We start from the raw sequence: 15,913 nt of genomic DNA on the forward strand, positions 1-15,913 counted from the left end.
AGATTTTAGGTGCAGTACTTGTGCTCCTGTCCACTCAATGATGCTCCAGCACGCTTAGCATCTTTGAGGAGCTGGTCCTCGGGTTCTGTCCTGAGTGGGATCTCATTGTTTGCGTTCTCAGCTGGGTTGTTAAACAAGTGTAATTCCTTGAAAATCTTGGAAGGTGCTGCGTTCTGAGAAATTATGGATAGCACATGGGCAGCCCAGAAAATTGAGAGGAGACCTAGGCAATATCAGTGACGAGAGAATACAGTGCCACGTTGGAATGGTAACTTCAAGCGCTCATTTTATATTTTTGAGACCATCAAAGGACTAAGCACATCACTAAATGACTTCAAAGTGACACAAGTTGTTCACTGCAGTCCAAGTGAGAAGGAACATGTTGATTTGGCTTAAAGAGCTATTGCATTTGCAGACTACAGAAAAAGCGTGAGTGTGCTTGGTAGGCAAGCAGAATATACTGTGCTAGGAATTGAAAAAATATGACAATTGGGATAACATCAGATGGTCATCCAAACAGATACATGTTGCTGAATTTCACAACCTATTTATCTCTGTTTCACATGTGGAAACGTTGACAGTATTTAAGCCCTAGTGATTTAATGAGTCATCAGGAGAAGTAAATAACTGGGGCCCAAGAAAGGGAACTATAGCAGGATATGGCTGCTGGATAACAAACTGTGAAAATTAGTTGCTGGGTTTAAAATAGGTTGGAAGATGTTGCTTAAATGTTCAGTCGGGACAACTTAGTACCAAAGGAAATCAAAGCTGCCACAGAAATGGAGAAAAGGAACAATTAATCTCTGTTCCAGCATGGCTCTAAGATGGGGCACTTATTGGGTAAAAATGACAAAGTGCAAAAGGACTCTTAGTAGCAATGCTGCCCATGGTGAGGGAATGCATGGGCAGAGCACTGCAGTGCAACTGTGTCTCCCTTAAATTCTCTGAGAAATGTCCTTGCAGGTGTTACAGGCATCATTGGAATTCCATCCATTATCTTGTATTTGATGCTCTACATGTGACTGGTATACCCAGACATGGGTCCCATTGTATTGTATTGTATTGTATTGGCATACTTGTATAGCGCAATGACTGTCACCCAACGGGTATCCTGGCGCTTAGACTTCAGTAATCCATACAACGATGTTTCCAGCTACTGCCATGCTTACACTGTCCTAGGGAAAATATGTGTTTTTAAAGCTTTCTTAAAGGAAGGGAGGTCTCCCATACTTCTCAAGGATATCGGTAGAGAGTTCCACAGTCTAGCTGCGGTAAACCTGAAAAAGGGACCTCCCATCCGAGTCCTCACAATCTTGGGAACTACTACCAAGCAAGCTGAGGCCGAGCGGAGAGATCTAGACTGGGTATACCAGGAGAACAAATCCTGCAATGGAGACGGACCCTGACCATGTAGGGCCCTGAACACCAAACAGAGGGCTTTAAAGTCAATCCGCTGAAGAACTGGCAACCAGTGAAGATCCGTGAGTGCCAAAGAGGAAGAGTCAGAACGCCGGAGCGAGAGGGCCAATTTGGCAGCGAAATTCTGTACTCGCTGCAGTTTTCCCACCAAGGTGACAGGCGCCCCCAGAAGTAGTGCGTTACAGTAGTCCAACCTACTTAAGATGATGCTACGCACTACCTCTGGCCTAGCCCGCACGGGAAGAAGAGGTAGAATCTTCTGCAGCGTGCGTAGTAGTGCCATACAGGTGGCCACCGTTTTATTCACGGACACATCCAGCTGAAGGTTGGAACCCAACATCACCCCCAGGTTCCGAACGGAGTCAGCCGGGAGAATAGTGCCCTGAAAAGAGGAAGGCCAGAAATCCTGAGGAAGAGGCCTAGGGGTGCGGTCCATTGAGCAGTGCAACACCTCGGTTATGGAGCTAATAAATTGCAAGGATTTGTGACTCAACCAATCCGCCGTAGTTGTCATGCAACGGTGAAAGATCTCTTGTGACACAGCCTCCTTTCCCTCAAACGAGAAGATAAGTTGGGTGTCGTCAGCGTAGTTGGTAACTGCTATGCCAAAGGATTTTATCAACTTAACCAGGGGGCGGAGGTAAAGATTAAATAAAATAGGGCTGATGCCGACCCCTGGGGCACGCCCTGCCCAACCCTTCTGATGTTGGATTTGAAGAGTGGCAAAGCCACCACCTGGTGTCTGTTATCAAGGTAGGATACTAGCCAATCCAGGGCCAAGCCAGACACCCCCGCTTCCTCCAATCTCCTGATCAAGATTGTATGGCTGACCGTGTCGAACGCGGCCGACATGTCGAGCAGCACTAAAAAGGCTGCTCGACCTTGGTCGACACGCGTCCGAAGATCGTCCAAGACAGTCATCAATGCTGACTCCGTCCCATAGGCTGGTCTAAAACCGAATTGAGCCACGTCCAGGCAGGCATTGGTCTCTAAGAAGCTGGATAGATGTTTTGTGGTCAATTTCTCCAGAATTTTAATTGGAAACGGAAGTAACTAAATCGGCCTGTAATTTGCTGGACAGGTGAGATCCAGTGTTTCCTTTTTCAGAAGCGAGGAGACCACCGCCAGCTTCCAGCACTCCGGGACCCGTGCCGAGCTGAAAGACTGACAGCAAATGGCAAAAAGTGGCGAAAAGAGCTCCTCACGGAACAGTTTCCAGAATTTATGAGGAAGTGGATCGAGAAGGGAGCTCGAGGAAACACCATTAGCCAGTGTACAGAAATCCTCAATCCCATGCTCAATGTGCCACTAGAGTCAAGCTCTACCCAGACGATGAGCCTTATTAAGGGCCAAACGGGTTCTTGGTCGTTTGTGTTCTGGTTCAGTGAAGTTCTGGGAAGGCAGTTTAGACTGGATTGCTCCCATTGGAGAAAGTCAAGACTGATTTGAATGTGGCTGAGCCCATAGTGAGGTGGCATGGTGAGCAAAAAACAATGGCTCTACATGCGGCCCCAACCAATTACCAGTAGCTGAGATTAATACAAGCATTGCGTCCATCATCTTGTTTTTGATGTCTGCAAGTATTCAAGCAGAATCCTGGTTTGGAAACCAAGAAAAAACAACAGTTGTGCCATGAAATTTCTTAATGTTTTCCTGCTCTACAAACCTCCTGCGACAAAACATTACCTTGTCTACTCCCAATGGTTAGATTTCTTTCTAATCTACTTTTTAATCACTGAAATGCCCGGCTTTCACTACTACATAGGGATACATTTATTGAGGGAATGAATGGACCAAAATTGTTGTCTACATCACTTTTAATTGAGAAAATTGCTATTGTTAGTGAACGTGGCCATCTTGACAGTATTTCATCTTTTTCTTTTCCGTATTAAATAGTATTGATTGTTTGATCATACCCCATAATCACTTTTGAACAGAGGCATTGCCCTTCATCACTGTGAAAACATCTGTGCTTGCCTTCCCCGATATTACTTAGTAGTGCGTGCTCAATCTGTAGTGACCACCCTCCTAATCAAGGGCAGAACCGAAACCTTGGTCTGCCGCTGGCGATGTTTCTCCCTTCTAATTCCATATTTGGTCCGGGTGTAGTTCTGCTTTCCTTGTGCACTTACTGTATGACTATCCCTGCATATGTGCATACTGTTTTAATTGGGTGATGCTTTGAAATGAAGGTAGATAACCCGAGATCTTGAAGGCAAGAACCCGTAAACATGGCTCTTCTAGAATTTGCAGCACATACTTAGAGTGTGGATTCCCCCCTGTAATGTCATGGTTAGATGACCAGCAGGCACTTGAGTGTGACATAACTTTCAAGTTTGGAGTTTCTGCTGTAAAATGACTACACCTTGACAAGTACATATGCCCTGCAAATGCAGTGATAAGCGTTTTTCCTCTACCCTGGGAAGACGGATCCGTGAATTAAGCATTACCTGCTGACAACTGCTGTGTTCTACAGATCTGCAGTTCGAATCCCATAGAGACCAAAGCACCCTTTCATTATTCTGAGGGCTGTGAATAGAGAACCATTCAGACACCTGATATTTTAAGTCTCTTAGAAATTACATAAGTGGAATATGAAATACTTTATAGAAACTAGCTAGTATCTCAATCTCCCCGTTTGTTACTAGCCTAACTGCTTCATACAACATCTGATCTGGCAGGTATAGGATCTTTCACCTGTGATTTTCTGGTACATAATGCCCATGGAGACAATTGTGCTTCCAGAAATGATTCAGTGAGTCGTACTGTGTCAACAGAACTGCTTTATATTATTTTGATGTCTGGAGGAGGCTCCTCTATCTGAATAATGCGTTCTGATAGATACTTTTAACCACAGATTCCTCGCCTTCAGATAAGTCCCCAAGCGCCAGACAGGATCCGGACGTTTTCACAGCATTATTGCTGCGCCCAGCCAAGTGGCGCTGTGCGGCTTTGAAAATGCAAAAATAACATTGATGGACAGAATGCCGAACAATATCATACATTCACCCCAGTACAGAGATCTGGGCCTAAATCCATCGTTTTTTTGCTCACCATGCCATTTCAGTTTGGGCCCAGCCATATGCAAATCAGTCTTGACCCTGTGCCCAATGGGAGCAGTCCAGCCTGAACTGCCAAGCCAGGTCCCCTTCTGGACTGGAAACAAGCATCCTAGGACCGATTTTGGGCTTTTCAGCCCCCATCAGCCAGGATAACTTGACTCCATGGCATGGAGAGCAAGGGACCAACGTCTGATCATACCCGTCCCACTTGGGGTGACAAATGCAAAAAAATATAATTGATGGACATAATGCAGAATAATGTCATACATTCACCTCAGTACAGAGATCTGGACCTAAATCCATTGTTTTTGCATTGGCCTATTCCGGGTCAAAAATTACAAAGGTGAGCTGCATATAAGCGCCAACCCTGCACTTTCATTCTGGGCTTTCAAACGCAGATCTATAGCACAGCACTCTTTTTCATCAGTTGATAATTTTCTACAAAATTAATTCCAGTGCGCAAGTGTAGGAAGGTGGCTACCTGACTATGGTTACCCCAGATTTTTTGCCTGTGTTTAGCTGGTTTTCGACTTAGTTGGCCTGGTTCCCTGCTAATCAGGGCCCCAGGCTATCTGCTCTCTCTGTAAAATGGATTCCATGTACCCTAGGTGCATAACTAAATTGGCTTGGGTCACCTTATCAGCCCCTGTTCAGTGCACTATAGGTGCCCAGGGCGTAGGTGCCACCCAAGGCCTACCAGGGGCTGCAGCATATCTTTTGCCACCCCTGGCTGGCTATCCAAAATTGACACAACTGGCTGATCACTCAGCTGGGGCAAGGTGGTGTAATCACCCCTTGCTTAGATATAGTATACCTATATCTGGACACATATAAACCTGTGAGTCACTCCTATGGAAGGCCTTATCAATCCTGGAGGCAGAGTGCGTAGTTTAATGTGAGATGGAGCTATGGCATGAGCTGAGCCTGTCTGCAGCTGTCGGGAACAACTCCCTAAGCTGTTCCGGGATAATGCCATACCATATACTATTTAGTGCCTTATAATCCTCGCGGTTATATAGCAACTTTGGTTTGGCTTATCAAAACATGTCGTATAAGGTGTCATACGAATTTGAATACTACCCCCTCGCCAGTTCTGGTGAAGGGGGTAGCATTCCACCCCTCTAGAGGGAGAAGACATGTTACTATACTGAAACGCGGTTGATTTTAAAAGAGCCTCAGATCCACAAAATAGATGCCTCTGCCACAGACACGGGTCTGGCCTCCTGCTGCTGACCGAAACTCAGCAGATGGTGGCCTGGGCAAAGGGTTTCCTGTCGCAGGGCGGTGTTACACCACCCCAGACAGGAGATAGTGGATTGTAGCAGGGAGGTTTGAAAGAAACCAGACACTGCCTGGGGAGCACAAGGCTGCCCCTTGCATAATCCGGCTAAACCGGTTCTGGGGAACACCATCCCCAGTCCCAGCGCGGCCTGGATCAAAGGAAAGGGGTGTATCCACCCCCTTCCTGGGTCCCACCCATAGGAGGGGACCTAGCAGGTAATCCAGCCCACCAGATTTGAATAAGAGTGGGAGCAGTGCCAATGCAACTCAGATTATCCTGAAGAAACATAAGAAACAAAACTCTGGACCCTTCGACATCCTACTCAACGTAGAAGACTGAAGAATCTCCCTTGTGGTCAAGGAGTGACCACCCTGTGCAAACAGGTACCATCCAGCACATCGACCCTTGCTTTGTTGCAGTTCCCGCCGGAACTCGAGTGACAGAGATCGACGAGATCAAGCTTGCCTGCCTAACCAGCCCGATCCACAGTCCCTGCAGAGCTGAGACCCGTGGAGGCGACCGGAAGCGTGGGGCACGCCATCTTGGAAAGACCAGGAGACGCTGACCGTGCAGCCCACGAGTGACCCTCGAAGCTGTACACCGGGGTTTGAGAAGCCTCAACCCTGAGATGCTCTTGCACTGAAGCTCACCCCTCCACACTCGACGAGTGCTGCGTGGGGCCCTTCTGCTTGTGTTGGCTCGACGCGTTGGCCCGGTCACTTGCCAGCTGGCTTGTGGCCCCTGTGCCGACAAAACCTTAAACCGACTTGCTTTTCTGGTTGCTCCAGATTTGCACCAGCTCCTGTGAAAAGGAGCCCCCGCTCTGACCCTCCTGGTCCGAGTGAGAAGCAATCTCCCAGTTCCGCGTGGATTGCTTTTGCCAAGTGTTGTTTGCTCCAATCTTGAAGCCGATGGCGCTGACGGCGAGAGCCTGCGTGGGACAGATCGTGACCTGCTCCTGGACGTCGCAGATACCCCAGAGCCCACGTGACAGTGGAGAGAAGCTCCTCGACAACCATCTGATTGCGCCCGACATTGCCTGGTTCCGTCCTGGTTCCACCCTGGTCACTGCTGAGTGACCCAGACTTTGTCCCCTCTGCTTTCAGATACTTCTCGACTTCGATCCACCCTTGGATCACACCGGACACTTCTGCTTCCCATCGCCTGCAGCATCTTCAGCTCCAAGCACCAAGAGCCTGCGTGTCAAAACCCAACGCCACTTCGACCCTATGCACCCGCTTCCTGTGGGTGAGGTAACATTGCAACGCCGGTGTTCCCACACTGGTACCCATCTCTAGGGTCTGTGTCTTAAGTTTTGTTCCTCTAGGTTCAGCGGAAGTATCTTTAAACTCTACTTGTGTAACTTTTACGCACCATTGGCATTGCATTGGTTTAAGCCGCACTTTACGTGCTGCACCCGAATCCCACAGGCTTTTCCCGACTTCAGCATTGCTAGTCCAGACTGCTACCAACGATTCCCTAGGCCCTAGGCCTAACCACTGTTCGATTGGTATCTCTTATACCACTTTTTTAATATATGGTTTGAGTGGCCACCCGCCCTCATCCATAATGGTGCAACTTTGTATGTTATACTGTGCTTTTGATTTAACGCTTGTGCCCCTTTGCTCATAAAGAGTACTGGGGATTATTTTAGAAATAAACACATATATTTTTATAATATATACTTGTGTGGTGTCCTTTCATTTGGTATTACAGGATTGTATGTGGTAAAACAGCTCGCTTAACACGACCTCTTAAGTTAAGCCTTTAAGGCTGCTTAGTCCATGCTACCCCTAGGATAGCTTGTCTAACAAGGTTGACTTACAACCAGACACCATAAGGGATTGTTTGGACTGATACAAGGTGATTCCAGAATTGGAAACATCACATATCAGGCCAACTTCTTACAGCAAGGGAACAATGTTCCCACTAAAGACAATAGGGTCCAAATCATGCCATGACTGTCTGAAACAGATGTCAGTAGCAGACCTGCATATGGTGTGCTTTTGATGTTTGGACTCTGGTCATGTGAAGAATGTCCCGTCATGTACCCCAAGATGATCCAGGGCCGTGAAGTGAGCTGTAAGTCACTCACCGAACATCGCATAAGTCCTGCTCCAAGTTGAGGGCGTGGACACATTCCCACTCTCAAAGTGGTCAAAGTCATCTGGTAAGACCAAGACAAAAAAGAAGCTTAAGAAGCCTTAGCCGAACTCGACCGCATTCTGCCACTGTCTGTCTAAAGAGAAGTCCAGGGGCATCAAAGTGCCAACTGATCGCTGTCCTGATCATTGACTGAGTAGCTTATTCCAAAACTGACCCCAATGCACTGTGAAATCCCCTAGCTATTAGCTATGCACCAGCAGGTCAAGTCTTGTAAGGAGGCCATGCTGCATATTGTTGGCACTCTTCTGGCTCTATCTGGTTCACCTTCTGGCTCCAAGGATCCGTAGGGGCCCTCAGTCATTTTACTACTGGTGGGTCCACCCTCGGTGATATGTGAGCCCCTCAACCCCTCCTCCAGTTCCACACTGACTACAGTGCTGACTTCCATTCCGGTTCGAAGACCTGCGTGGGTCTCTCTTTCATTGATGAAGGTATCAACTTTGCCAGCACCAGAAGGGGTGACTTTGAGCCTTTCAAACCCAGACAGAGGTCGCATTACACTTCAGGGTACCTGGTCCCCATGCAGTCCCCATACAGTCTGGCTCATGTAATGACCTCCCTTTACCACAGAGCCATCCTCAGAGGGTTCATCATCTTTTTGGTTCTGATTCGGACCAGAAATGGCAACCATCTGGAGATGACAATGGTGATGATGGGGATGATTTATCTCCACGTTATGATGGACAGTTTATACATGGACATACACGAGGTCAGTGGGCTTAATGCTTTCCCTGCTACAGGATTGGCTTCAACACATGCAATCCCAATGGAAGAGAGTGCTTCCTTTGCTTTTGTAATTAGCAAGCAGCTGAGCCTTCTGTTGAAGTCAAGAGAAATGTCCCTAATGAGATTTTGCATCCTGAGCCAACTTTCTTTGAACCCTTACTTCCAGTCAGTGAAGCCCTAACTGTAATTGTCATGGGCACTTGGTATGAGCGTTGCTTTTTCCCACTGGTGAACATCAGAATTCACAGATGGGCACCAAGCCACACAGTACCTTACTCCTGAGAGTCTGGCGGTCCAGGCTTCCACTAGCAAAGCGAATCCTAATGCATTCCCCACGACCCCTTCAGTTAGGGAGTCAAATATTATTGATGCATTTGGGAAATGAATGGTCTCTTCGGCCAGCCTAGCCTGGAGGTTGGCCTATGTGGTTTACCTATTAGCCCGTGATATGCACATTATTGTATGCCATTCAGGTTCCGAAGGAGCCTGCACAAGATCTGCAGTGGTGGCTGCTCGCCTGCATCCTGACCACTGCTAGACTCCGCTCCCTTTCTTTAAACGCTAATGCATGCTTCATTCCTGTATCTTTTTGATACCATTGAAAACTGTGTCAAAACGTCTGTGCATAGGAGTTCCTAAGAAAGCTGTCAATAGGATACTTGACCCGGCTAGAACGAGGCACAGGGCTCCTTTATCCCTTTCTGTTTCTGCCTCTCCTACCTCGAGTTCTAAAGAACAAGAGTTGACACTCAGCTTTTTGGGGGGTTCTCTGGGGCAAATAAAAGGAAGGGTGCTGCAGAAAAGGACTCTGGTGGATAGACCTCTGCATTAATATCTGCTAGTCGCTGACCAAAAAGCAGCCTCCGGAAGGACTGATGGTCCATTCCACCTGGGACAAGGTTGGCACCACAGCGTTTGCACGCAGACTGCCTGTGTTTGACAGCTGTCAGACCGTGACGTTGGTATCAGTGCACACGTTCATGAAGCACTACTGCCTTGACAGACAGGTCCAATGGTAAGAGTATTTCGTCTCTTTAGTCCCACAGGGCTTTTTGGTCTTGGTCTACCCAGTAGACCTTCCACCATTGGAAGAGTCTGCTTTGCTATATATTATAAAGGTGAGAAATCTGATGTTGAGGTGCAAGGGTAGAGCTTATATGCGGCTCTACTACATCACTTCAAGGGGTCAACATGGAGCCACGTAGCACGCAGAAGCACTGCCATGAAAACAGTCTGGAAATTTAGGAATATTCTAAAGGTGAGGAATCTGCTGTAAGATAGGAATATTCACCAGACTGAGCATTACCAAAGGTAAGTAACTTGTTCAAATTGCACTCACCTATTCTAGAGTGGTGCATTGGAGCAAAGGAAGTGACTCAGAGGGAATGGGTGGGGGGAGCAACGCAGAGGGTGTGTGGGGGGATAAGCAACAGAGATTAGGGCGCGGAGGAGAACACTGAGATCGAGGCAGGGATCAAAAACAGGTGAGATAGCAACAGGAAGAAGGGAAGGGAGAATCACATGGGGAAGGGAGAAGTACACAAGTGAGCACAACATGGAGGGGTTCAGCGAAAAGCACATGGGGACCGTGAGCAACAGAGAGGGCAGGGGAAGAGAAGTACACTCAAGAGACGGCTGGAAAATATATGCACTTTCATGGAGCACTGTACTAAAAAGAAAAAAATACTGCTTGAATAGCAAGCAGTGGAAGCACAGAAAGCAGCCAATCAAAAGAGATGGTAATTAGGTTATGCTTCTCTGGAGGTACACACACAAAATTAACAAGCTTGAGTCATGAATAGGAAGCAGGCAAATGAAAGTGACAAGAAAGCCAACCATTTGTAAGTAATTAGTGGGCTCCTATATATTCTTGGCAAGCCCACAATATATCTTTCACAACCAGACAGCTCCACTGTCTGGTTGGCTTGACCTCAATGAGGACAAGGCTTTCTAAAAAAAGTTTTGCTCAGCTGTACATGGTAGAGTAACATAGGAGTTGGGCATAATGGGGTCTGAAACATACCTGTGTGCACACTTGATGCTTGACTCCTAGGTTACAGACAGAATGAAAGTAAACTACCTAATCTGGCGGTGATCGCTCTGTGATGGTAAAGTAGGCGAATGCAGAAGACTGTGCACATACCACTCCCTGCACCTTCTATCCCACTAATGGGTTCTAAACATCAGAGGCTATATCTGAGCCTCGGCCTTGGTGTACTGCACTATTTCCAATGGGACCTATATCATACCGGTAAAGTGATATCCTTAAGAAATCTGATAGTGGATTTTGGACTACCAACCTCAAGTTCCTGACGTGTGGGGCCATAGTCCCAAACATAAAGCTTAGATGGGGAACTAATACATCCAGAACTTACGTACACAAGGACCTACAACTGCTGTTTACAGCTGTGGAAAAGTGGCAAGTTAATAACATGGTTCTACAGATTGTTCTTAGAAACAACAAAACAAAAGTTGTTGAGGACCAAATAAAACTGAACGAGAGAGTTCTTTTGATAAGGAATGTGAAAGAGCCTTAGAACACACACATAGGGTTTCTAGGAACTTGACACTTAAATATATCGAATTCAATCATTTTTTCACATAATACATAAGACTCTCCCAAATAATTGATCGAATAGTGGGGAGGGAAGCTGTAAACTGCTCTAGAGTTGACCGTCCAAACATGGACTTTTACTGTGTGGTCTGCAGTTGTCATGGTAACAGCAGGTTCTGGAAGGACATAGTTGACAAGCTAGAGAAGTTATTGGCCAGGAAAGGCTTGCTTTTGTTCAAAGCATGCTTACTGGTTTTAAACGCCAAGTCGGAACTCAAGAAACTGGGTAACACATGTGTAGGCTCAGCCCTATCCTACCTAGCAGTGCATTGGAGAGCAGAGACACCCGGCCCGATCAAAATATAGTGCTTTGCTGTGTGTACACGGGCCAAATCTGAAAGCCTTTTTCTAACTGCGGAAGAGAAAAGGGTAACTTAGAGTTAGAGTTCCGCAACATAGAGCGTCGCACGCCGACGGTAGCGAGGAAAGAACGACCATTGCACCTTACTCGGTAAGACCAAGAGCGTTCACTTTCACATCGATATTACTTGCACTAGTTTCTTTTGAAAACTTCTTTAATACAAAATAATATTTATTTTGCAGCACATCGATAACGCTGTGAAATATTTAAGGTCAGTGTGCGTTTTTCATATCAAAGGTCGCAAAACCCGCACAATAAAATTGGGGTCCACTTGGGATATAAGGTGCATTCACCTATTTAAGTAGATCACCACGTACTTTATTAAGTAGGCACATTCACATGCGATTCAAGAAATATCGATTAACATGTATGTTACAAGGAATTATGTAATAATATTTACATTTTTGTTTTATAAATGATGGTACCAATAATGACATATGATACTGTTTTCAGATATAAAAGAAGTCCCCTGATGAAGGGCTATATGCTTGAAATGCATTGGGCAAAGTAAAACTGTTGAACATGATGTGATATTTTCATGAAAACATTACATACAAAAATCTTTGTTGCCAATAAATGGAATACAAAATCATGAAAAAAGATTTTTTTGAATCATTGATGAAAATTTAAAAAGGAGTGCACGGTTGGAATGTATCTTGTGACACAGGATTCATATCTCTGATCAATGTAGTATTAATCCTAATAGCCCAGTAGGGTTACCACCCTATGCACCAATGAAATATATGAATCATAGTACAAAAATTATCAACCAGATATACAAAGAGAGTGGAACCCAATTCAATTAACGTTTTCATATCTGCATATTGCATATGAGTGAGACACGATATATAGTCTTAGAGACCAAAACCCATTCAGGTACCTGAATGCAAGTGTTAAATAGATATGGAAACCTACTTGTTGCAATGTCATTCAACTTAAAATTAATAAGGATAAAAACAGAAGGAAAAGTTAAAAAATAAATAACATAAAACCTGGAAATCTATTTATAAATGATTACACAGTATAACCAGTCTGGTGGGAAGAGTTGAAGCAGGTGAATCTCGGGTACCTAATTTGAGTGTGTTAGCCATACTGTAAAGTAGGCTAGTAGACTGGAAGCGTACTTTGAGATGGCTCTGGTCAGCTTTGTGTGTAAGGGTTGTGCCTGGGATCGCCTGACACCCGAGTGAGGATAAAAAGATTATCGGAGAGATAAAGTAAGATATTTCAGTGGTTAACTTTCTCGCCGGCGAGCCTGACCATCAGATCAAAGGTTTCAGGCGCAAAGTGGCCAGTTCCACTTAGATCTGATTTTGGTCAGTGTTCCTATGAAACTGATGTATTGCTAACTATATTTTTTAAGTGGACTTTGGGGTTTTCTCTTTCAACCAGTGGCTTTTTCTGATTGGCCTCTTTTAGCCATTGAGTTCAGTCTGTTAATCACATCTTGGCTCAGTACAGTTGAGTATTCATGTCTCGCCTATTGCTGTTGGCTGTTTGGGTGTATCCTTCCACCTCCTCCAGAGTGCTTTCACTGAACTGCATGAAGGACTTTCTTACAAACCTTGACCTCTCTTTCTGCTCCTACTGGCTTCCTTACATTGTGTCATTCTCTAATGTGATAGTGCAGCATGGGTTACACGTTGATCACAGGGCTATTGACTTTGCCAGTGTTTGTTAAAAAGAGAGAACAATAAAATATAAAGCACTGAGTGGTGTTAGAACCTTTGTGCAAGAGGCATTAAAGGGTGCTGATAGAAATAGCAGAGTGTGCTTTCTCCTACAGGTACACAATGGGGGTATATGCACTTGTGGTCTGCAGGCAACACAAGATGATGTTTAAAGGCTGAGATGTAGAATATTGTAGCGTTGGCTTGCTTTGAAAAAAGTAGACCACAGTGTCATCCCACCTTCACAACTGAACTAAACTGTGTGAGTGTGAGCAAATCATGTAATCTCCCTGTGCTTCAGTTCTCGTGTCCGTCAAAACTAGGAGAGTTTAAAAGTTGGGTAAGTGCAGATTCGAAATCTTTTTTTTTTTTTGAATGACAAATTTCCTTTCGTTAACAACATGTATGCACACTTTTATGAATTTGCACATTAGCAGAACTCTGCGTATCATGTATTAATCAAAGTTATGCCAGACCGACTAAGAGAGATTTAATTTGTGCCCATTTTCACCCCTACAGCGCTGCCATTGGCATCGGTTTTTATGGCAACAGTGAAACGAATGACGGTATGTACCAGCTGACGTATGCCCTCGACAATGCCAACCACACACTCTCCAGCGTCGACTCCCTGGTAAGGAGATAGGAGGCAGCAGATTAACCTGGGCCATGCTTGTGGGGGGAGGGACATACACCTGTGGCGGGAGCGGTTCATCCTTCCTGTACGCTCTTTGATACCCAATAAGCAATGATGCAAACAAGAATACTGAAGCCCATATCAGAAGACTCAAGGTTTTCTGCACAATTTGTATAAATAGCCAGTATTTGCAGTGTCGTAAAAAAGCAATGGCTGTATTGTGAATAGTTGTCCCGTCCTTACAGCTTCGCTAAACTTGGAATTTCTCTGAGTTACTGAATGAGTTTGGGATAGTACAGCTCCGAAACATGGAGCAGGGCTTGCCTCTCCCTATTTCTGAACTTTGAGGCAGATGTTCATAGCTTTTTTGAGGTCGCGAACAGCCACATTCACATAATTGGGCCGTTTGCCACCGCAAAAAAAGGCTTTTTTATGTACAAAAGCCCAATTTGTGATACGGTAACAGTTGGAACTGGGGTCACCAGTTCCCTGAGGGTAGCATAGCATGAGCGGGAAGGCATCCGAAAGCTTACTTGTAAAGTGACCATACAGCACACACATCCACTGAGACCGTAAAATGGGCACGCAATGACTGACGCCACTCCAGTGTACTTGTATAAAAAGCAAGTAACTTTTATATAGAGCAGGATCAGGGTAATCAAGAATTCACGGTATTATTAGCTTATTAGTTTTTCTTCAAAATTCATATGTTTCAACACTTGGCAATGAATACTAGATGAATAAATATTCAATATAAGATAAATATTAAATATTAGATACTATTAAGTAATAGATAACCACAGGCCTGACATCAGCCTTGCTCCTTGTCAGCACCTGTAAGCAATACATTACAAAGACAACCAAATGACATTGCACCTTATTAGTTCTTTAGGCATTTTACCCACTTCTTTACCCACTTCTCACCAGGCAAGGGTGAGCGTTTCACAGCAGTAAACATGTCAATAAATAACTGTAGGCTTCCAGTAAATGAGGCACTAAACGGGAGAACATTTCATTAAGAATAAACATCCCTTTGTGCAGGATTAACCATTTTAAGAATCACTCCCAGCAGGAATGAGCATTTCCTAGATTGGGGCTACACATTTCATTAGTTATGATACATTTCTGTAGGCCAGAAAGAACTTTCTCCTTAAGCAGATGTCGAACTTCCTATGAAGTCAACGTAAAACATTTCATTAGGCCAGAATTACCCATCTCATCAGGTAAGAGTAAACATTTCCTTTAACCAGGGTAGCCTCTCTTCAGATAAAAATAAACAGTTCCTTAGGCAGACGTTAGGACATTTTATCAAGGATCAGGCCAGCTTTATGGAAAACAGTAACAGACCCCTATGCAGGACTAAACATTTCAACAGGCAAGCCTGAGCTTAGAGGACTTGGCTTACGCATGTAAAACCTTTCCTTATGTAAATAGAAACATCTCCTTTTGCAGGAGCACAAATATCCCATTAGGCCAGAATAAAACATTCCACTGGGAATCAGGCAGGGATAATAACATTCCCTTACTCAGGAGCCAACAGGGCATTAAGCTGACTAATTCAGCAGAGGCGGTCATTCCCTTAACCACATTAACCATTTACCTCAGGGGATATCCGTGGGCTTTCATTAACAGGTCAGTAACTTGAATAAACATTTCCATTTCAGTTGTTAAACAAACATTCCATCAGGTAAGTACCCCATAAAAAGGCACAACATTTCATTAGTAATAGAGAAACCATGCAGGTAATTACCAGTTTCCCTATGGAGGAATAGCCATTCCATTACCCAGCACCAAGTATTTCAATAAGCCCTATATTAGGCTGAAAATGAACCTTTCATTAACCCCAACATTGGCCAGGCATGAGGCTATCGCGGCTGGAATTCAATTATACCCCAGGCAGGGGTTAACTTCTCATCAATGGAGGCCCCCAGAGTTGTCTTTCGGGGCTCTGGCCCAGTTTCAGGACTTGAGTGGGCCAA

General features: G+C 45.1%; 1 protein-coding gene across 1 annotated transcript in view; it reads left to right on the top strand.

Moving 5' to 3' along the window:
* The window catches only part of TTYH2 (tweety family member 2), a 384,443-nt gene that overhangs the window by 202,539 nt on the left and 165,991 nt on the right, over positions 1 to 15,913 (top strand). The window contains exon 3 of the mRNA XM_086930996.1: positions 13,820 to 13,931. Within this exon, the coding sequence (XP_086787122.1) occupies positions 13,820 to 13,931 (112 nt within the window). The remainder of the gene's footprint in view (positions 1 to 13,819; positions 13,932 to 15,913) is intronic.

This window comes from Lissotriton vulgaris, chromosome 7 (assembly GCF_964263255.1).
Source record: "Lissotriton vulgaris chromosome 7, aLisVul1.2, whole genome shotgun sequence".
NCBI classification, from domain to species: Eukaryota; Metazoa; Chordata; class Amphibia; order Caudata; family Salamandridae; genus Lissotriton; species Lissotriton vulgaris.